At 42.9% G+C, this 21,809-nt stretch overlaps 1 protein-coding gene across 1 annotated transcript; it reads right to left on the bottom strand.

Annotated features, from left to right (window-relative positions):
• Positions 1–980: 980 nt before the first annotated feature.
• Positions 981–1,890, bottom strand: LOC124695991. Its single transcript, XM_047228787.1, has 2 exons — positions 1,634–1,890; positions 981–1,428 (listed from the first exon to the last, which is right to left on the bottom strand). Exons 1-2 carry the CDS (start codon positions 1,865–1,867, stop codon positions 1,189–1,191), a joined length of 474 nt encoding a protein of 157 aa, XP_047084743.1. The 5' UTR covers positions 1,868–1,890; the 3' UTR covers positions 981–1,188.
• Between the last annotated feature and the right edge of the window lie 19,919 nt (positions 1,891–21,809).

Here is a 21,809-nt window from a genome sequence, read left to right as displayed (position 1 = left end):
GGTAAATAGTCTGGGAGGTGACCACTGACTTCACGGGAGAGGTGCGGCTCGCTATAATGACCCATTTTTCATTTCAAGTTGGCGCTTCCTCCACAAGCTTGTCTTTAAGATGGTGGAAGTTCACCCACCGAAGTCGCCAAACCGAAAGCGGGAGGCCAAGATACCACATAGGGAATGTGGGGCATATTGCTGGGAGGCCATCAAGGATGTCGTCAAGGTTTATGTTACCACAACGAATTGGGACAATGAACCTCTTTTGAAAATTCGTGCAAAGACCGGCATCCTCGCCAGAGTTGCCAAGAATCGATGATTTTTTTGGATATCTTCTTTGATAGGGCCCAAAAATACGGCAACATCATCCGCATGAAGAGGAGTCCTCAAATTAGTTCCCCTCGTACAAAGCTTATCGAGAAGTCCATTCCTCATGGCAAGTTCAATAATTTGCTAGAGCCGGTCCATGGCAAGATGTGGTTGCTGACTAACTAGACCGGTCTTCTAATCGGGAATGTTTCGGGACTTCGTCACTTCCCAATATTAGGTTTTTGGAACTAAGCACTGTCTGAAGAGGTTTCAAACGGTATAATTTTGTGACAAATAAATTATGTATTGTTAATTTTATGGTCAAATTTAGGTTCTAATTGGAGGAAACTCCATACGGAGTAAGCGTTAAGTAGTCATTTTATTAACACTTTTACCTACGGAATTGTTTATACAGAAGGGTCGGAGAGAATCATGTAGCAGCTAGCGGCGTGGTCGTGTAGGAGACCGTCGGCATTTCCCTACCGGCTGCTGGCGGTGCCTCCGATCATAGCGCGTATGGAGGATTCCACTATATATACGCCGAGACCAAACTTCCAACAGGTACCATTCGCAAAATTAGATCAAGGTTTTTATCATCTACTAGTAGTACTAATTCGACAAACTTCAAGGCATCACTAGCATCACTCGAAAATCCCATTCTACATTTATTTGGGGCATCACTTGCCAATAATTAATCAATTTATTCACCTTACATTACATAAGCGACGAACTCACAGAAGTAGAAAACAACGAACTCAAGAGAGTGAAACCACACACAAAAAAAAGGGAACGGATTCGAACAAGTTCAAAAGAAAAGAACACGCCAAAGGGAAACGCCCAACACACATTCATCCTGGATAAGAAGGGCCGTACACTTCTCGCCGCTGATCAAACAGACCCTTTGTTGCACCTGGGGCTGTGTGCGAAGGCGCTCACCGGGAACGACCGTGTTTCTTGTTCCGCCACGAGGAACTCTAGCTGGTCGCCGACGCGGGTAACCTCGGCGAATCCACGCCACAACCCCCACGCATCTTGCATCCTCACACTATGAACTTTTGTTATGGATCCTGGTGCGATGACCCCGCCGTCCCTGTTGCCGTACCTGATCAGGTACTTCCTGCCGTCGATTTTTTTTCGATAAAGGATGCTTTATTACTTCAAAAAGCAATTACATCCAGCCTCTGCATAACCAGGATGCACACAGCCGTTTGTTGTCTCAAGTGACCAAAGTTGTAGAAAAACAAAAATAGGCGAAATACATATCGGAACGATGAATCATATAACGCCTAAGAGCTAGGTGGTGCAACTATCCGTAGACTATCCTGCCGTCGATGGTGACGAAGAAGTCGCACACTTCGGGCACAGAGAGGGTCACGTCCAAGACGCCGTCGTGGTAGGCGTAGGACTTGACACCGAGTGGAAGGAGACCGCGCGGCAGGTTGTTTTGCTCCAGGACGTCGTAGGCCGTCGCGGTCGGAGCATCTACGGTGGAGTTGCCCGGGATGGACGAGGCAGCGTGGAGGATGGAAGTCAGGAGGAGGATGAGAAGAAGATGTCGAGTGGCCATGGCTAATTAATGCTGTCTGGAAGAATATGAGGCTAGTGCGCGGAGTCGGGAGGCCCTGGCCGCGCGTATATATAGGCGGCCCAGCCAAATTGTACAGAATAATGAAGTGTTAAGTGCATGTTTCCCTAACATCAAATCATATGAGGAATGCGGTTGGAATGCTCTCTAAGCTTATACTACATATTTATTTATTTTGGGGCATTTCAAACATGCGTTTAACCTACACATCTCATTTGCACGGTAGCACCACTATCGATCCAGTCATGTAGCTGTAAAAGCAAGAGCAATAACTCGATGAGTGGCATTCACTCGTACGTACCCCTGGCTCCTCTATCACGCATCAGGAGGAGCAGCAGCAAGTGGCCTCAGAATCAGCCGTGCTGCTGGTGCTGCCCGAAAGGGGAAGCATGGCATTTCTTTTTTGCAAAAAATCCACCGATTTATTAATAATCATCAACAGTAATATAAATAACCCAAAAAGTAAAGAAAAATATAAATTGGTACTCGGATCACCTAGCGACGAAAATGCATGTCTACATACACGTGGGCGTCCCGGGCTTATCCCAGCCATCAAACCGACATCCAGATTCACGCTGCTGATCACTAGCTCGCCGACGCGCCCACCTCTGTCGACCCGTACGTTTAGTTGGAAAACCACCGTCGCCTACCGCTTTGCCTGGCTTTCGCCTAACTTCTGCCCATCTTCAGGCGACCCATCGATAAAATCCCCAACCCCATATCGCCGTCTCCCCGTCGTGGGCAACGAGCACGTCCTTCCCACCGCCGCCCCTCCCCACCGCCATCCACCGCCGCCCCTCCTCGCCGCGCCTCCCCGCCACCCCAGCACCTCCCGTCCCTAAAGATGTCATAGCGTTGCTTGCGGAGCGTGCTCGGCGATTTCGAGCCCTCTCGATCTGGAGCCTCCCCCCCCCCCCCACCCCACCCCATGCTCGAATGTGCTTGTGGCGAGGAGACGGTCTCGACCAACTCTGGCAAAAGATTCTAGAGGTGCAGGAACCAGGTATTCCAATCTTTCTTGTTTTGCTAGCATTTTCTCTGCTTTCTTTGGTGTTACAGATCCTGTGTCCCGTTCGTGCATTTGACAGGCTATTTCGTTTTAGTACTGCTTCACTTGGATCTGGGAGGAACAGCTTAGCAAGTACGTGAATGAAATGGTGATTCACAAGACAGAGGCGGAAATCCGAGTTTTGCTTTTCAGAGACTGAATTAATGAATATGATGGAACCTTGGGACGGTAAGATAAATCTGAACTCCAAGTCATTAGATTTTGATTTCACTGATTCACCCGTCAACAAGAAGAAAGTAGCAGGGGGCAAACTTTCAAAGTCTCCCTGGAGCCAAGGCTTCTCTCACCCCAAAAGAGATGACTTGCCGAAAAGCAACTTTTTCAATTGGCTTGCAGCATCTACATCAGATGAACTAGTTAGCTATTTTACTGACAACTTTACTTCATCAAAATTTTGGGGTTTGCTAATGTGATTTGCATCGAACTTATACTGATGCGATCATTTGGATTTGTGACAGGCAATGAATCATGCATGTGCCTCGGTATGTTGAAGTGTCCGGCACCGACCTTAAGAACATGTTATGCGTCAGGGCTACTGTTAGGTACAACTTGTTTGATTTTGCCGACTGAACCAACTGGACAAATTGATGCATGCTTTGAAGCATTTGATACATTGGTGCCATGTCGTTGCCTATTCGACAATACTAAGTTAGCTTTATTTAGAGTGTTTCAATGAATTCTTTGAAGGCTGGAACCCAAACATAGCAAACTTTGGGACATCATACGTCAAGCCATTAGTGCATAATGCTGACAAGTAAGCTGGAGATCATAATTTTTTATTATTGTGTTATTTCTAACTGATGAACTCCCATTTAATAAAGGATGATTTATGTTAACGGCAGTGTCGACTCTGGCGTGCTAACTCTTATAGCTGTTCGTGACTTCAATGGGAGAGACTTCTCAAATTTCCATGGACAGGTAAGAAAATATAACTGCTCTGCTGGACAACATTTTCCATTAAACAACAATGCACCTGGGGTACTATTTAATCTGACCTTTTTTTTTTTGAAATGCACCTGGGGTACTATTTAATCTGACCTGTGCCATCTTTTTTCTTTTGCAACAGGACTTAATCAAGTGTTTCAAGGGATTGCTCCTGCATGAGGTGTTGCCAATCCAGGGAAACTATGCGAAGACACCGGCGAAATTTGTCCAGTCTATAGATTTGGAGTAAAAAAGAACACTAGGGCTTTCAGGTTTACAGTTGATATTATTTCCTTTCTAAAGTGGCAACGATTCACATGTTACTGGTCATGTTTGTTTCCAGTTAGTACACTGTATCCTAAAGAATTTCAAGTTTGTTAGTGCAGATTTATAATTGGGATGTTAAAACCGTACAAGAACATGAGTCTGTTAGGGAAGGCTAATTTGCCATTAATTTGGTAATTTTACAATATCAATTTAACACTGCCATCTGTTCTGTTTTCCAAAAGATGTTAAAAACAAAACAGACCATGTCTAGTTCGAACTGGAGTCTGGAGAAACAAGGGGGAATTTTATTATTTGCCACTCTTTACTTTGGCACTCTATCATTTGCCCTTCTTTACTTAGTAACTTACTTTTTGCCCCACATTACTTTGGAACTTGATGATTTGCCCCATGACAAACCAGGCCCGCATGCAATGACAAGTTTACCCCCTTGTTGTTTGACTTGGATTGGATCGACGGATCTGGTTCCTCTCTACTTCCATCTTCCTCACGCCTTTCCCATGGAAATGAGATCAACTCCAATCAGAAGAGCTTCTCTCAGGAGTCCACGCCGGCGTTCTACCTCCACAATCCACATGGCTATCGAAATCAAATCTCCAATTTGTTTCTTCCTCCTCAATCCACTGCCCTCAGGCTGGGCCTGCCCGCCGCCCCGGCCGCCGATGCAGCTCATGCGCGCGACAGTCACGAGGCGCTGCTCGTGCGGCAACGACCCTGTAGTTCCAGACTCAGGCGCGCTAGTCTGCACCACTGGCTGCCTCGTCCCCGACGTTGGTGCCGCCGAATTCGTCAGTAAGACCGGCTTCTCCATTCACCATTCCACCCGCAGTGATGAGGTCTTCAGCATGTCCTACTCCACCACTTACTGGGAGGAGCGAGCAGGGGAGGAGTGATGCAGAAAGATGCGAGGAAGGATGGAGGTCAGGGGAGATGGGGGCGCACTGCCGTCAGGGCGCCGTCTTCCGCCGGAGTGAGCTGCGGCCATGGCAAATAGATGGGGAAGAAGAATATGCACAGATGAATGGAGAGGGCAAAGTGGTATTTGCACACTAGCAGAACGTCCCAGATAGTAATAAACAAATGAAGAGGGGCAAATCATCAAGTTCCAAAGTAATTTGTGGCAAAAAGTAAGTTACCAAGTAAAGAAGGGTAAATAACAGAGTGCCAAAGTAAAGAGTGGCAAATAATAAATTTAATTTTATTATTTGCACCTCTTGGCACTCTATCATTTGCCCTTCTTTACTTACTTTTTGCCCCACTTTGGAACTTGATGATTTGCCCCATGACAAACCAGGCCCGCATGCAATGACAAGTTTACCCCCTTGTTGTTTGACTTGGATTGGATCGACGGATCTGGTTCCTCTCTACTTCCATCTTCCTCACGCCTTTCCCATGGAAATGAGATCAACTCCAATCGAAGAGCTTCTCTCGGGAGTCCACGCCGGCGTTCTACCTCCACAATCCACATGGCTATCGAAATCAAATCTCCAATTTGTTTCTTCCTCCTCAATCCACTGCCCTCGGGCTGGGCCTGCCCGCCGCCCCGGCCGCCGATGCAGCTCATGCGCGCGACGGTCACGAGGCGCTGCTCGTGCGGCAACGACCCCGTAGTTCCGGACTCGGGCGCGCTAGTCCGCACCACTGGCTGCCTCGTCCCCGACGTTGGTGCCGCCGAATTCGTCAGTAAGACCGGCTTCTCCATTCACCATTCCACCCGCAGTGATGAGGTCTTCAGGATGTCCTACTCCACCACTTACTGGGAGGAGCGAGCATGGGAGGAGTGATGCAGAAAGATGCGAGGAAGGATGGAGGTCAGGGGAGATGGGGGCGCACTGCCGTCAGGGCGCCGTCTTCCGCCGGAGTGAGCTGCGGCCATGGCAGATAGATGGGGAAGAAGAATATGCACAGATGAATGGAGAGGGCAAAGTGGTATTTGCACACTAGCAGAACGTCCCAGATAGTAATAAACAAATGAAGAGGGGCAAATCATCAAGTTGCAAAGTAATTTGTGGCAAAAAGTTAGTTACCAAGTAAAGAAGGGCAAATAATAGAGTGCCAAAGTAAAGAGTGGCAAATAATAATTTTATTATTTGCCACTCTTTACTTTGGCACTCTATCAGTTGCCCTTCTTTACTTAGTAACTTACTTTTTGCCCCACTCTATCAGTTGGGGATCAGCGTATCTCCCCTGACGGCGTCTTGGAACTTTGGACCCGCAAGAAGGACCTCTTCCTCCGCCTCTCCGACAGCCCCGTCCTCCTCCCGGACAAACGCGTGGTACGTATATACGCTGATCCCCAACACAACAAGTCGTGCCTCCATAGGACATGCTTGGTTTCTCTGTTGATCGTTGATCACTTGCGGTTTCTCCTGTTAATCGGCATCAGGATCAGGCCTGACCTCGCCCCGGTCTCTCTTCCCTACCCTTCCGCAGCGGTGCCGCCATAATCCTAGATGCCAGAGTGGCTGTGGTCGTCTTTGGGCCATGGATCCTCACCAGGGTCGTCATCATCTTCTTTCGCCTCAGGACGCGGCAAGTGCTTCTCCTCCTCCATGAACGGAGATTGTAGCAGCTCGCCTCTGTATCCAGGACTCCTCAGCTGTCATTCAGGTATGCAAGTTCAACAACCATTTCTCAAATCAAGAACACTGAGATATCTTACCACCGATTGATTTACAGCATGTCACTAAATCAAAGATTATATGCCTTCTAAAAGACAACATTCAGATTTTAACACATAGAAAACCAAATAATGCCAGTAAGCTGAGACATGTGTTTCAAATGTTGCAGATCGATGAATGTTTGCAATGTGACATATCGTTGGAGTAGAAGTTGGAATGCGAGAAATTATTTGTATGCTAGGCAGTGATATTTTATATCGATGTTCAAGCTCCAAGGACTGATTCTATTGTTGCTGTTTATCTACCGCAGATTTTTTCCACGAGTTTGGAGAATCGTGATCAGGATGAAATTTAAATATTTGATGCCGGCATCAATCTATTAAGTGAAGGGATAATTCTTGCGTATTAGTAAATCGTGTACGTGCATCAGATCAGATATATATACTGTTAGCCTATAGCAGTTCCATCGCCTTTTGTCAATTTTCACTCACATCATATTAATTATATCCTCTGTGTTCCTAATGGTGGAGCGTGGAATTTTACAGTACACAAGCTCAGTAAACCCATGTATTGTACATAGTGGTACTCTTATAATTTCTCTCATTATATTAAGCGGAAATTATGGAATGCTGTGGCCCTGCCATCATCGCCCCCTCTCTGTCCGTTGAATTGTATTGTAGATAACATAAGATTTGAACCTTAAAGAAAAAGGAAGCAGTATTGTTCCAACCTGTCTATTAATTTGTACTTTCGGGGCTGTTTGTACTGATGTTGATGATTATTAATAGATCGGCGGAATTTTTACCAAAAAATGTATCAATTTAGGATGTTGGTGAAATGATCTTACCAGATACGAGTGGTAGTTTTTTCCTGGAGGACGCTAATGCCAACGCTAACTTTAACTTTTTTCTAGCACGTGTTTAAATATATTAAATATATCTATAGTAGATTTCAATCTATTTGTATGGTCAATTACTTTGATAGGAAGTCTAAGAACGATATGAGTAATTCAAGGTGGAGGGCGCGACGGATGGCGCGCCATGTGGTAAGGGAGGCACAGGCGTCGCGAGGTGCCAGGGTAATTCCCTATTGGGCTCAAGGTAGACTGTATGCGGTTTTCTTACTTGGATCAGATCCAGCGACTCGGGATATTTGGACTGGAAGGTCGTTGTATCTTTTCACCTGAGACTAGAATATTTTTTTCCTAATTCTCAAATACCGAATTAACAAGAATAGTATTGTTTGGACTTTAGAGGTTGATACAGTGCTCCAAAGAATGCATTAGTACAAGCATTGCCAGCAAATTAGTGTGTGTATATACATATATGTATGTATTATGGTCCTTACAACATAACTTAATGTACAAGAACCTGTTTACTCAACAACTTATAAGCAACATTTATCAATCTATGTTTGTAGTTTCTGTTTTATGTACATATATAGTTTAATCTCTCCTCGAGTTAGACGTGGAAGACTGAATTTTAATGGAACTCTTCAGGTTTGCTTGGTGAGGTTGCGGCATGAAATATGTTGATTTGTCGTAGATTTTTTGGCAGGTATCACTCTAATACTAAAGTTAAAATTTTCCATTTTGTATAGCTTGCATTAAGTATATTTGTGCCACACTTTCATTCGTGGCATAACTTAATATCAATGTAAGGAAGTAAACCAAGGAACTAAATGTGAATATCAAAAGCAAGTAAAATATTGAGAATGATGTTGTTGGAGAATTTGATTACGCTTTTAGTTTACTCCATCTAGACATGTTCAAAAAAGATTACTCAAATGTTGGCCTCATTGACCTTGTTAGGGAATTCCTCTATTTAGTACATAATATACCGTTTAATATGCCGATTGGTCTATGTAGAAGAAACTGTTTGGACATTTATTATTGTTTACCATCGTAGTATTGCCCAACCATGACACAAAGTTTCAGTAACAAAGATGCATAGATTCATAATTTCAGTAGCAGTATTGTACTCATGTAGTCATGTTAAGTTTGTTTTCTCTCTGCTCTTAATATGTCTAATCCATATATACTTCTATTCATGGTATATCCACTACGTTTCAGTAACAAAGATGCATAGATTCATAATTTCAGTAGCAGTATGTAATTTTGTGGCTTAATTATTTCTGGACTAATTGACGATTAATAATTGCATTGTGAAACATTCTTCTTCTCATATTCCTGCCATATCTGCACCTTGTCTGTGTCATGTGTCAGTACCAAAAGATGTTGCTTCCATGTTAATAAGCTCTTATCTTGCGACTGAATTTGTGCCAGTTTGCACATTCTATCACATGCGATCAGCTACTTAGTTTATTCAGTTTACAGATTTAAATATATATGATTGCACTATTATTTAACAGTCTGTACTCTAGGGAAATAGAATTACTAACTACTTAGTTGGATTAACTATACAAATCGCTGAAATGGCACCATTTCTCTCTTAGTAGGATCACTTAAATGCCTCCTCCAGTTGCAAGGAATTCTTGCTTTTTTATTATTCACACAATCTATCCCACCAAGGTTAATAGATACTATTCATGCTAGCAGGCCTTACAAGATTAAAGTGAAATCTCTTATATTATTCAGAACATTAATGTATGAATGTTGGTTGTTAATCACTATATGAAACTATTATATTGTTTAGTATTTTCGTGACCAAAGAGACACACATGCTACAGTAGAAATATTTTTTATACTTTCACATACTTACAGGTTAGTGGGGAATGGAACATGCCCTGAAGTTTGCATTTCCAACTATGTTGTACACCAAGGCATACATCATTATTAAATTTGCATGTGCATAGTTTTACCTCATCTATAAATATGTGACTGATGATATGCGGTAATTGTTGTATATTTTTTCATAATAGCATGCTACAGCCATAATATCTTTGTTATTAAGGCATATATAGTTTTTATTTCCATATGCAAATACTGTTCAAAGCAATATATATTTCTACTTTTTTATTGATCGTATAACCATTTGTCAAGCATATAGCTCAATTAAAAGATGTAATTTAAGGAAATTTATAGAAAAAGATGATAATTGAATAAAAGGAGTGATTTACTGTATATCAAATGTTACCATGAATATATTAATCTACTAAAATATGTAGAAGCATAAAGAAAAATAAGAGATAAAAATGAATGAAATGCAAAAGTGGCATTGTCTCCTGATGTAGGTTTGCACACTCCGCCGCCTCTGCCTACCCCGGTCTGTGTGTATGTGATGGATCTCATGTTGGTTTGGTCTGCTAAGTGGCGGTGCTGAAAGCTTTTTTTTCCCTCCAGGTCCATGTAGTGATGATTCAGATTTGCATTCGGGAAATCACTCTGAGAAAAAGTATGTTCTCTCTCTGCTTTTGTTTCTTATTGCTTTTTATTAGGTGATGAGCACAGCTAAGCCGCCTTCTTTCTTGCAGTGAACAGGCAGCTATTCCCATATACTGCTGAGAAGTTAGGGAAGGTGTTGTGATCCATGCCTTTGTGGTATCACTATATGCGTTTTTTCACCAGTTGTGCGTTGCCTGACTTGGTCATAACTGTATTATCAGAATGTGTTGAACTCCAGGTAGCTGCTCTTTCATTGGAGCAGGTTGCATCAGAACGGCGTTTGCTGCATCCTCAGGATGGTGCGTGCTCTTGTGTTTTGTCTTGCATCATCGTCATGTAGTATTTATGAAGCCGATCCTGATATGTTGTTTAGGTCGATGTACAAGTATGCTACCTGAACACCCTTGAACCTAGGCCATGTACTATCTACATTTGTGTGATGTTTATGACGTATGCTATGTCAGTATATGTTGTGCGTTATGACGTGTCCTCCAAATGGATTGACAGTACGTGGTGAACACTGGCGGCTGGTCGAGAAGCCTCCTTTGGCTTTGTTTTGCATCTTTGGTTGTGATGGATCATGATTAATATGTTGTATCTTGTGGTATGCTAGAAAATAATTAGCCTGCATTTGTCGCAATGTTAGCTAGATAAATATTATATTTTAGCAAATTTGCGAGGTTAGTCCTTAAGCTATTTCATTAGTTCTTTGTTTCATCTTTTCTTTGTTATGTTCTTTTTTTTGTGTACAATGTTGTTGCTAGCCGGAGTGCTTGTTGATAGATTTACCAGTATGGGTTTCACGTCTGCGTGTCTCGGCCTAGGCCGATCTTCCCATGCAGAATGTAGAGGTGACAGCTATCCCTCGCGTCTCTCTAGGGGGGATTATATGTTTCGTTGGCAACCTAGATTAGTTTCGATCGGGTAGAAAAAACCATCGACATTCTCGGTGGCATCGGCGAGCTGCGGCTAAGACAGAGACCTCTAATCCGTCCTACAACTATGGCTGCTCCACTACCTAGCATATACGACTATGAACACATAAAGACAGGACACAAGAATCTGATCATGGAAGAACGACATGTAGCCGGCGCGGCGAAGCGCGCATGACATCTAGTATGGGATACAAAGGTGGGGGCGGGTTATAGGCAGCCAAGGCAGGCGTAGGTGTGTGGGGACGTGGGGAGGTGGACGGTAGATACACATGTCAGCACCGTTGCAAGCTATGTGTTGTATTAGGGCTGGTTGTGGTGTAGTGTAAAAACATGGGTTGTCTCCCATAAGGGCATGTACAATGGTGATGACTCAGCTGTCCGTAAGAGGTAGTTATAGGTGATTTTGGTGATGTGGAGGAAAGAGAATGAGGAGAGAGAAGGAGGCTGTCTGTAAAGTTACAGACAGTCTGTAGGCTTCTTACAGACAGCTTACAGACACCATTTTTGCTGTTGTATGAAGGGTGTCTATAATTTATACTCACATATAGCTATGACTAAAAATAGATAACTTACAGACAGACTATTGTATACACTGTCTGTATCACTGTCTATAGATGACATGGAGTAGTATTACAGACACCATCCGTCTAAACCAATGTACATGCCCTAAGCGCTTTTCTTTAACGTCTTTCAGCTAGGCGCAGAAAGTGTGTATCAAGTATAATCAAGAGGTGATGCATCTTCAGCGGGGTATGGAGTTTTCTCAACCATGCATAGTATATTGGATACATAAGTTTTAGCGGCTCCCTTTTCATTAGTCTTGGGCTTGCTACTCTCATCAAACAAATTTTCAGGAACAAGCCAAGCATAGTTATTTTCTAGTGCATCATTCATAGCTAGGAGCTTACATGGCATTGGTGCTTTGATCTTCCCACCATCATTAATATTATTAGTGTACCTTACTCTCTCCATGTCCATTTTTTCAAGGAGACTAACAAAATTGGTATAAGAACCAAGCATCTTATATTTAATAAAGACCTTTCTAGCCTCTCTCGCTATTCCACCAAATTCTCTAAGAAGGGTTTCTAAAACAAAATCTTTCTTTTCCCCTTCTTCCATATCACCGAGTGTAAGAAACATGTGTTGGATTAGAGGATTGAGATTAACAAATTTAGTTTCCAACATGCGAACTAAATGAGCAGCAACAATTTCATAAGTAGGAGCAAGTTCTACCAAATGTCTATCTTCAAAATCTTCAACGGTACTAACGTGATTGAAAAATTCTTCTATATTATTTCTCCCAATTATAGACCCACGTCCTACCGGCATGTCTTTTACGGTAAAATTAAAAGGAAACATAATGAAATAAGTAAAGTAAATGCAAGTAACTAATTTTTTTGTGTTTTTGATATAGCAAACAAGATAGTAAATAAAGTAAAACTAGCAACTATTTTTTTGTATTTTGATTTAGTGCAGCAAACAAAGTAGTAAATAAAATAAAGCAAGACAAAAACAAAGTAAAGAGATTGGGATGTGGAGACTCCCCTTGCAGCGTGTCTTGATCTCCCCGGCAACGGCGCCAGAAATTTGCTTGATGCGCGTAGTTGACTTTATGTCTTTTCGTTCAACACGCGTCCGTTGGGAACCCCAAGAGGAAGGTGTGATGCGCACAGCGGCAAGTTTCCCTCAGTAAGAAACCAAGGTTTATCGAACCAGTAGGAGTCAAGAAGCACGTTGAAGGTTGATGGCGGCGAGATGTAGTGCGGCGCAACACCAGGGATTCCGGCGCCAACGTGGAACCTGCACAACACAACCAAAGTACTTTGCCCCAACGAAACAGCGAGGTTGTCAATCTCACCGGCTTGCTGTAACAAAGGATTAGATGTATAGTGTGGAAGATGATTGTTTGCAGAAAAAAGTAGAACAAGTATTGCAGTAGATTGTATTTCAGTATAAAGAATTGGACCGGGTCCACAGTTCACTAGAGGTGTCTCTCCCATAAGATAAATAGCATGTTGGGTGAACAAATTACAGTTGGGCAATTGACAAATAGAGAGGGCATGACCATGCACATACATATTATGATGAGTATAGTGAGATTTAATTGGGCATTACGACAAAGTACATAGACCGCTATCTAGCATGCATCTATGCCTAAAAAGTCCACCTTCAGAGTTATCATCCGAACCCCTTCCAGTATTAAGTTGCTAACAACAGACAATTGCATTAAGTATTGCGCGTAATGTAATCAATAACTACATCCTCGGATATAGCATCAATGTTTTATACCTAGTGGCAACAGCACATCCATAACCTTAGAGGTTCTTGCACTCCTCCAGATTCACGGAGACATGAACCCACTATCAAGCATAAATACTCCCTCTTGGAGTTACTAGCATCAACTTGGCCAGAGCATCTACTAATAACGGAGAGCATGCAAGATCATAAACAACACATAGATATAAATTGATAATCAACATAACATGGTATTCTCTATTCATCGGATCCCAACAAACACAACATATAGCATTACAGATAGATGATCTTGATCATGTTCGGCAGCTCACAAGACCCGACAATTAAGCATAATGAGGAGAAGACAACCATCTAGCTACTGCTATGGATCCATAGTCCAAGGGTAGACTACTCACACATCACTCCGGAGGCGACCATGGCGGTGTAGAGTCCTCCGGGAGATGATTCCCCTCTCCGGTAGGGTGCCGGAGGCGATCTCCTGAATCCCCCGAGATGGGATTGGCGGCGGCGGCGTCTCTGGAAGATTTTCCGTATCGTGGCTCTCGGTGCTGGGGGTTTCGCAACGAAGGCTATTTGTAGGCGGAAGGGTAGGTCAGGGGGCGTCACGAGGGGCCCAGGAGCCAGGTCGGCGCGGCCAAGGGTGGGGCCGCGCCTCCCTACCTCCTGGCCACCTCGTGGCCCCACTTCGTTGACTCTTCGGTCTTCTGGAAGCTTCGTGGAAAAATAGGACCCTGGGCGTTGATTTCGTCCAATTCTGAGAATATTTCCTTACTAGGATTTCTGAAACCAAAAACAGCAGAAAACATCAACTGGCTCTTCGGCATCTTGTTAATAGGTTAGTTCCAGAAAATGCACAAATATGACATAAAGTGTGCATAAAACATGTAGATATCATCAATAATGTGGCATGGAACATAAGAAATTATCGATACTTCGGAGACGTATCAGTGGCGGTGGTGGTGGAGAACTCCGGTGGAGCTTCGCTAAGCGTGCGGGAGAGGTGGAGGAGAGAGGGGGCGGCTAGGGTTTGGGAGAGGGGGCGCCGGCCACTATAGGGTGCGGCCACCTTGTGGTCTTGGGGTGGCCGGCCCCCTCCCCTATGCCCCTCATTATATAGGTGGATCCCCAAGTGTTGGACTACAAGTCTTCGAATAAGACCCCAACACAAGAACCTTCCATGTAGTAGGGAAACCTACCCAAGGTGGGACTCCCACTTGAGGTGGGATTCCCCCTTCCATGTGGGGGGTGGCCGGCCCCCTTAGGTGGAGTCCACCTTGGACTCCCCCACTAGGGTTGGCCGGCCATGGGGAGGTGGAGTCCCTCCGGGACTCCTCCTTCCTTAGTGATTCCTTTCGGAATTTTCTAGAACCTTCCGTAAAATCACCGGATCATTTTCAAACTTATAAAATGACTTCCTATATATGAATCTTATTCTCCGGACCATTCCGGAACTCCTCGTGATGTCCGGGATCCCATCCGAGACTTCGAACAATACTTCGAACTCCATTCCATATTCAAGTTCTACCATTTCAACATCAAACCTTAAGTGTGTCACGCTACGGTTCGCGAACTATGTGGACATGGTTGAGTACTCACTAGTAGGAAAAGCCTCATCAGTGGCGCACGAAAAATGGATTCTGTGGCGCACCGGAGGTGCGCCACAGAAACGTCGCCACAAAAATAAGGTTTCTGTGGCGCACCTGCTCATGCGCCACAGAATTAAGGTTTCATAACCAATAGAGGGATCTGGAGATCCATAATGGCTCCCACATATTCAACGATGACTTTAGTGATCGAATGAACCATTAACATACGATACCAATTCCCTTTGTCACACGATATTTTACTTGTCCGAGGTTTGATCATCGGTATCATTCTATACCTTGTTCAACCTCGTCTCCTGACAAGTACTCTTTACTCGTACCGTGGTATGTGGTCTCTTATGAACTTATTCATATGCTTGCAAGACATTAGACGACATTCCACCGAGAGGGCCCAGAGTATATCTATCCGTCATCGGGATGGACAAATCCCACTGTTGATCCATATGCCTCAACTCATACTTTACGGATACTTAATACCACCTTTATAACCACCCATTTACGCAGTGGCATTGATGTAATCAAAGTACCTTTCCGGTATAAGTGATTTACATGATCTCATGGTCATAAGGACTAGGTAACTATGTATCGAAAGCTTATAGCAAATAACTTAATAACGTGATCTTATGCTACGCTTAATTGGGTGTCTCCATTACATCATTCTTATAATGATATAACCTTGTTATTAATAACATCCAATGTTCATGATTATGAAACTAATCATCCATTAATCAACAAGCTAGTTAAGAGGCATACTAGGGACTCTTTGTTGTTTACATATCACACATGTATCAATGTTTCGGTTAATACAATTATAGCATGGTATATAAACATTTATCATAAACATAAAGATATATAATAACCACTTTTATTATTGCCTCTTGGGCATATCTCCAACAAAAACTGAATAGTATCAAGGATCCGAGGGCAAGTAAATAGTAAACAGGTTAAGGAATTCAAATAAGAGATTTCAAAAATAAAAAACACATGTTTTGTACAATGAAACCCATCTTGGCCTACCTCAAACTATTTGCAATACAAATATACATGAGTGTGAAAATTGTGGCCTCATTCAGACAAAATATGTTTTGGGGAAAATTGTGGAAAGCCATGCACCTTCATAGTTACTAGGTTATTTCAGAAGTGGCAATTTACGGTAAAACTTGATTTATCTATGATTGTTATGGTTCCCAATGTGACAGGTCGTGTAAGAAGACTCCATGAGTAAGTGTCACTATGGTTTTATATTTTTTGGAATTTTTTGCGCATGAAATGACTCAATTAGATAGCTTAATCCCATTTGTTGACTCTCTGTTGACCAGCCACTTGAGGGTAAAACTGAGTATTGCAATAGCTAGTATTAGTACACGAGGGAAAAACTGAGTACAAATATTTTTCCAGTGTAAGACTCGAGGGTAGAACTGAGTACATGTAATGGTGCAGACGTGCAGTACCACAGACGTGTGTCGTGGTGCGCAGCGGTTAGGCGGTGCGCGTGTTAAGACCAAATGTCTAGTTTTTTTGAGAAACTACCGAGACTAACCGTCACGTGCCTGTACAGAGCCCGTCTCTCCCTCACGCACGCAACCACGCCTCTCACATCCCATCAACTTCTCCAAAACAAAGGAAAAAAATCCAACCTCCCTACGAGCGCTCCCCTGCCGGCGATGGAGAAGAAAAATGCACCGGAGGCCGTCGCCCCCGAGCCCGTCGCCTCCGAGCCCGTCGCATTCGATCCCATCGCCGCCGAACCCGTCGCATCCGAGCCCGTCGCCGCCGAGCCCATCGCCTCCGAGGGCGGCGCATCCAAGCGTGGCGCCTCCGTGAACTGGGACTCTCTCATGGCTGACGGACCACTTCACAAGATCGGCGACTGCTTACTGGCGAACGAGGAGTACATGGACAGCTACTCTGCTTTGAGGCAAGTTTGTAGAAATTGGCGCTCAGGTTTACCTGAGCCTGACGTGCACCTGCACGAATGGATCATGGTAGAACACGTCCTTCCACACGCCGCTGAGTTCACCTTCCTCCACCTCCGCACATCCCACTACATCACTATCGATCTAACGAAAGAACCAATATATTTTTATTTTCAATCGTAAATATCTTAGTGATGTATGTTATCTTCATCAATATATTTTAGATACTACTTCGTCGGATTTTGCCATGGCATCATCATTCTTGCCCAGAAGAACCAGACGCACAAGATACGACTTCTGAACCCACTCACAAAGACATTGAACACTATGTTTGAGGCGCATATGCCATCTGTTATTCTGCAGTCAGTCATTTGGAGGAAGGTCAACCATTGGTGTATCGTGAGGACACTGGGAGCCGCTCTCTCCATGCCGTCATTAACATTGGCAGTCGTGCCTTCTCCATCCATTATATCCGGTGTATCTCCGTCGACACCAGAGTGCACCCAACACTTCGATCTGGCTGCATCTACTACGCGGATTTGGGTTATATCAGAGAGTATTTTGATGATATAAAAGACTGTGATGAGTGGTCACTACGTGTGGATAGATTAGGAAACTACGGTTTGAGAAATGAACAAAGGTCATACCGTTTGGAGGATGTATTGGCTGTACACTGCAGACGGAAGGAGTTCAATGAATATTTCCTTTAGATACAGGAATGGAGCGACGAATAAATATATGCTGAATGAAGAACAGATTCATTTATCCTGGGGTATCCTAATCTTCATGTTGGTCATACATTGTGTCTTGTATTATTTTCAGCTTAGTTTGTCATGAACATTAACATCGTTATTGGCTGCTTTTGGCTGTTGTATGCAGTTTATGTATTATACTTAGTTTTCGTGATTTATTATGATGTTGTGAATTTATCCTATACTAGCTTCTAGATTTGCTACTAAATTTGTTACTATACTGGGCAAAAAACGAGGGCCAAAAGACAACAATCATTAAAGAAAGATAGAAATAGAAGCTTCTCTAGATTTGATATTAATTTGGTGAAAAGAAAGAGAACTGTTACAGAGAGAAGGGGGAAAACCGCTCTGAAAAATGCCAATTTGGGCCGAGAGATACAGAACCGAGCTCTCATGTACAACCAAACGCGGTCTCGTCCTGTCCCACGCGGTCCCTTTGTACCATCCCCACGCGACGCGGCCCCATATGACGCGACCCCACACGTCAGCACGAAATGGTCAACTAAACGGGAATCCTCCCGTCCGAGCTCCTTCTGAGGGTTTCAAACAAGGGCTTGAGGAAAACTGAGAAAAAACTAAGAAGCTGTAGAAAACTGAGTACAACTAAGAACCTGAGGGCATGGAAATAGAAATCCCAAAACTAAATTTGTTGGTCAAGAGGAGGAATAATATTTTTGAATAGAAACTTTGGAAAGAGAACAAAACATAAAGATCGATGTTCGCCTAAATTTATCAAAAACTGCTCCGTTCTCAAGCACATAAATGATAATAGTGGCCTTGAACTATCTGGATTCCCATGTACTCACTTCAGACATATCTCCAAAGTGTGTCAATTTAGTGGTCTTCAAAAACAAGTATGGAATAAGCAAACTTGTATTGCTAGATACCGAACATTGATACACGTACTATTCAAATCGGAACAATTATTTCAGACTGGAGTCATAAAAAGTATATTCATATAAATCAAACGGGTCCGCAAAAGCAGTGATAATGAATAGGCTGAGTGTCGCTGGGACTTCCATGAATGATATACACACAAGGGAACAAACAAATCATAATGTGCATATCTAAGTAGGATTAATAGTTTGTGCAAGATTAACCCTATATAACATGGTATATGCGTCAAATCAATCTTGTAAGAGCAACTGAACTACGCTACGTCATCATTATCATTGTAAGTAAAGGGAAAAACATCCTTCGGGTACGATAAAATCAGAAAAATCCATAATGAAGTCAACAAAACACGACAAGATCACAACTTATGATCAGATACAAGCACACAACTGTAGCCTCGGGGACTACTCCTATCGAAAGCTCTGGTCGCGCACCCGATAAGAATAAGAGTAAAACTTATTCAGGTATATTTGAATTCTAGAGCCTATAATTGGCTACAAGTACCTGATAACGCGTGAAGCACACGTCCGTTGGGAACCCCAAGAGGAAGGTGCGATGCGTAGAGCAGCAAGTTTTCCCTCAGTAAGAAACCAAGGTTATCAAACCAGTAGGAGATGAAGGCCACGTGAAGGTTGTTGGTGGAGGAGTGTAGTGCGGCGCAACACCAGGGATTCCGGCGCCAACGTGGAACCTGCACAACACAATCAAAATACTTTGCCCCAACTTAACAGTGAACTTGTCAATCTCACCGGCTTGCTGTAAACAAAGGATTAAACATATGGTGTGGAGAATGATATTTGTTTGCAAAGAACAGTAGAGAACAATGATTGCAGTAGATTGTATTTCAGATGTAAAAGAATGCACCGTGGTCCACAGTTCACTAGTGGTGTCTCTCCAATAAGAAATAGCATGTTGGGTGAACAAATTACAGTTGGGCAATTGACAAATAGAGAGGGCATAACAATGCACATACATATCATGATGACTAATATGAGATTTACTTAGGGCATTACAACAAATAACATAGACCGCTATCCAGCATGCATCTATGCCTAAAAAGTCCACCTTCGGGTTAGCATCCGCACCCCTTCCAGTATTAAGTTGCAAACAACAAACAATTGCATTAAGTACGGTGCGTAATGTAATCAACACAAATATCCTTAGACAAAGCATTGATGTTTTATCCCTGGTGGCAACAGCACATCCACAACCTTAGAACTTTTTCTCACTGTCCCAGATTCAATGGAGGCATGAACCCACTATCGAGCATAAATACTCCCTGTTGCAGTCACAAGTATCAACTTGGCCAGAGCCTCTACTAGCAACGGAGAGCATGCAAGATCATAAACAACACATATATGATAGATCAATAATCAACTTGACATAGTATTCCATATTCATCGGATCCCAACAAACGCAACATGTAGCATTACAAATAGATGATCTTGATCATGATAGGCAGCTCACAAGATCTAACATGATAGCACATGAGGAGAAGAGAACCATCTAGCTACTGCTATGGACCCATAGTCCAAGGATGAACTACTCACGCATCAGTCCGGAGGTGATCATGGTAATGTAGAGTCCTCCGGGTGATGATTCCCCTTTCCGGCAGGGTGCCGGAGGCGATCTCCTGAATCCCTCGAGATGGGATTGGCGGCGGCGGCATCTTAGTATGTTTTCTCGTATCGTGGCTCTCGGTAATAGGGTTTTCGCGACGGAGAGAATAAATAGGCGAAGAGGCAGAGTCGGGAGAGGCTCGAGGGGCGCACACCCTAGGGCAGTGCGGCCAGGGCCCCACCGTGCCGCCTTGTGGGGTGGCTGCCTCGTGGCCCCTCTTCGTCTCCTCTTGGGACTTCTTGAAGGCTCCGTGCAAAATAAGACCGTGGGCTTTTGTTTCGTCCAATTCCGAGAATATTTCCTGTGTAAGATTTCTGAAACCAAAAACAGCAGAAAACGGGAACTGGCGCTTCGGCATCTTGTTAATAGGTTAGTGCCGGAAAATGCATATAAATGATATAAAGTGTATATAAAACATGTGAGTATTGTCATAAAACTTGCATGGAACATAAGAAATTATAGATACGTTTGAGACGTATCAAGCATCCCCAAGCTTAGTTCCTACTCACCCTCGAGTAGGTAAACGATAACAAGGATAATTTCTGAAGTGACATGCTACTATCATAATCTTGATCAATACTATTGTAAATCATATGAGATGAATGAAGTGATTCTAAGCAATGGTAAAGATAATGACTAAACAACTGAATCATATAGGAAAGACTTTTCATGAATAGTACTTTCAAGACAAGCATCAATAAGACTTGCATAGGAGTTAACTCATAAAGTAATAAATTCTTAATAGAAGGTTTTGAAGCAACACAAAGGAAGATATAAGTTTCAGCAGTTGCTTTCAACTTCAACATGTATATCTCATGGATAATTGTCAACACAAAGTAATATGATGAATGCAAATAAGCAAGTATGTAGGAATCAATGCACACAGGTTACACAAGTGTTTGCTTCTAAGATAGAAGGAAGTAGGTAAACTGACTCAACATAAAGTAAAAGAAAGGCCCTTCGTAGAGGGAAGCATGGATTACTATTTTTGTGCTAGAGCTTTTATTTTGAAAACATAGAAACAATTTTGTCAACACTAGTAATAATTCATATGTGTTATGCATAAGACATCCTATAAGTTGCAAGCCTCATGCATCGAATACCAATAGTGCTCGCACCTTGTCCTAATTAGCTTGGATTTCCATGGATTATCATTGCATTACATATGTTTCAACCAAGTGTCACAAAGGGGTACCTCTATGCCGCCTGTACAAAGGTCCAAGGAGATAGATCACATTTGATTTCTCGTTTTTGATAGATCTCAACTTGAGGACATCCATACCGGGACAACATAGAAAACCGATAATGGACTCCTCTTTAATGCATAAGCATTCAACAACAGATAATATTCTCATAAGAGATTGAGGATTAATGTCCAAACTGAAACTTCCACCATGATACATGGCTTTGGTTGGCGGCCCAAAGTTCTTCTCTAACAATATGCATACTCAAACCATTTAATCATGATAAATCTCCCTTACTTCAGACAAGATGAACATGCATAGCAACTCACATGATATTCAACAAAGGTGTAATAGTTGATGACGTCCCCAGAAACATGGTTACCGCTCAACAAGCAACTTATAAGAAATAAGATACATAAGCTACATATTCTTTACCACAATAGTTTTTAAGGCTATTTTCCCATGAGCTATATATTGCAAAGACAAGGAATGAAATTTTAAAGGTAGCACGCAAGCAATTT

This window comes from Lolium rigidum, chromosome 3 (genome assembly GCF_022539505.1).
Source record: "Lolium rigidum isolate FL_2022 chromosome 3, APGP_CSIRO_Lrig_0.1, whole genome shotgun sequence".
Classification (NCBI taxonomy): Eukaryota; Viridiplantae; Streptophyta; class Magnoliopsida; order Poales; family Poaceae; genus Lolium; species Lolium rigidum.
Note: the sequence above shows the minus strand (reverse complement) of the source record. Positions and strands in the feature narration are given on the sequence as shown.

Excerpts from the sequence above, each read along its gene's own strand:
- LOC124695991 (XM_047228787.1), bottom strand. The coding sequence starts at position 1,867 with ATGGCCACTCGACATCTTCTTCTCATCCTCCTCCTGACTTCCATCCTC. Across the intron at positions 1,429-1,633 it reads TGTGCGACTTCTTCGTCACC|ATCGACGGCAGGAAGTACCT; the intron begins ATCGACGGCAGG and ends TATCGAAAAAAA.